The sequence below is a fragment of the Cyprinodon variegatus genome, unplaced genomic scaffold (assembly GCF_000732505.1).
Source record: "Cyprinodon variegatus isolate N-32 unplaced genomic scaffold, C_variegatus-1.0 Scaffold341, whole genome shotgun sequence".
In the NCBI taxonomy this organism is placed as follows: Eukaryota; Metazoa; Chordata; class Actinopteri; order Cyprinodontiformes; family Cyprinodontidae; genus Cyprinodon; species Cyprinodon variegatus.
In genome coordinates this window covers 686,369-688,330 of record NW_015150794.1, presented here as the reverse complement: position 1 = coordinate 688,330, position 1,962 = coordinate 686,369, and the positions used below count along the sequence as shown (strand labels likewise).

Genomic DNA, 1,962 nt, shown 5'->3' with positions numbered 1-1,962 from the left:
ATATATATATATATATATATATATATATACACGATATATATGTGCACACTAACCACTGCGCCACCGAAGCACGCCCAAAGAGAAAATTGTTTTTAAAGAATATTTCTGCTCATTAATTAATCGTCAGTCGATGACCAGATCAATCAACTTTAGATTAATTCCAAATAGGGATTGAATTCTGGACAACGAAGATGCTTTTTGGTGCAGAGATGGCTTCATACCGAGTCGAGCTCCTCCACCTTCTTCTTCAGCATGCCTGATATCATCCTGATGAGGCCCCAGTGCTTGAGGTCACCAGCCTTCTCATAAAGTTCGCTCAGCAGAGATTTGACTGTGGAGCCTTTCCCATGCAGCCCGGTGTCCCACTCCATACCTCTGAGAACACGCAGACAACAGGTTTAAACTGCAGATCTTCATACAGCCAGTCTGTTTTTCCTCATATACTCTGCATATTTGACAAAGAAAAGTTATATCTTCTCAACTGTCATTTTTGTCCCACTTTTTTTCTTTTTCTGCAATTTTATATTGTTAAAACACTTTATAGTACAGTATTTTGTTTTTTATCTTTTAACTCTTCACTATCATGTTATTCTTATACATTTTTCTAAGGTGACCATTTTTTTTTCTATAATCTTTTTGCTGCTATAAACACCAGAATGTCCCCATTTTGGGACAATAAAGGGATTTTCTATTCCATTCTATTCTATTCTATTCTAAAAGCTTTGGATTTCAAATCTCCGGACAGGGGCGGATCTAGTATTCTAGGAGATCAGGGGCTTAGCCCTGAGGGTGAAGACGAGAGTGTAGACTTTCTGGTAAATCCCCTTCTAATGTAAAATATGACAGATTACTGGATTAAGGACATTTCTAGTATACTACATGCTATCAGATATAATTTTTGAGAATTTGGAAACACTTGCTCTTTATTTCCCAAAGATATGGGAGGAGGAGAGAATGGATATTTCAGCTGCCTGAAATAATTGGTTCCCCCTCCATAACATGGGAAGAAATTAATTTACCTGCAAGTCTTTAACTGTGTTTATTCTTCTCTTCATTAACAACAAACCCTGTGGATTTGGTCACATTTGATCATTATTTGCCAAACTTATTAAACGGAGATCAGACATTTTAGCCACCTGATATAATCTGTTTCCACCATTATATGGGAAAAAATAAACAAATCCTGTTAATTTCGAAACTGTGATTTTTCTATATTATGTTTGAAACAGTGTTCATTTCGTCAACCAGGACGATGACGAAAATATTTCGTTAATGGCCCTTTTTCCCGTGATGATGACGCACAAAGATTGTTTCCGCAAAATAAAAATATGACGTTAATAAAAAAGGATTTTCGTTAACGAGACTAAGACCAGACGGAATTTACAAGCCATGGCGCTGCTCAATCAGTAGTAACAGAGGGCTTTATACTCCTAGGATCACTGGTAGCAGTTAACCGTTGCTAGCTTAACTTTGCAGTCATTGCGTTGGGCTCGGATACCGGTGTAAGGTTTGTTGGAGGAGCGGGGCGAAAACAGGGCCTGGATGTATGGAGCCATTTCGTTTACAATGTAAAGGACAACAAAACAACCTGCATGATAATGATTGATGATGCTGCAGATGCCGGTGGTGGCCAAGATGTGGAGAGACCGGAGGAAAGACGCCAGCAAAGAGTCTGCGGCTTCAAAATGGCAGGGAAGAACACAACGAATCTCAAGCGCCATATGGAAGAAGGTAAGGAACGGGTGGGCCTGTCGGTACTCAAAGGCTATATGACGGGTCCTAGTAGTACCGCCTGGATGAGCCATGACTATAATATGACTCAGATTAAAATTGATTTTCATCATTTAGACTAAAACTAGGGATGCACGATATTGGGATTTTGGCCGATATCCGATATTTTAAAACTCATGTAGCCAATAACCGATATCGATACCGATGTTAAAGCTGGACAAAAATAAGTAG

At 39.0% G+C, this 1,962-nt stretch overlaps 1 protein-coding gene across 5 annotated transcripts in view; it reads right to left on the bottom strand.

Moving 5' to 3' along the window:
- phka1 (phosphorylase kinase, alpha 1 (muscle)) overlaps positions 1 to 1,962 on the bottom strand; it is a 49,835-nt gene that overhangs the window by 11,188 nt on the left and 36,685 nt on the right. For all 5 annotated transcript variants that reach the window (XM_015385498.1, XM_015385499.1, XM_015385500.1 and 2 more), the window contains exon 22: positions 222 to 375. In XM_015385498.1, the coding sequence (XP_015240984.1) occupies positions 222 to 375 (154 nt within the window). The remainder of the gene's footprint in view (positions 1 to 221; positions 376 to 1,962) is intronic.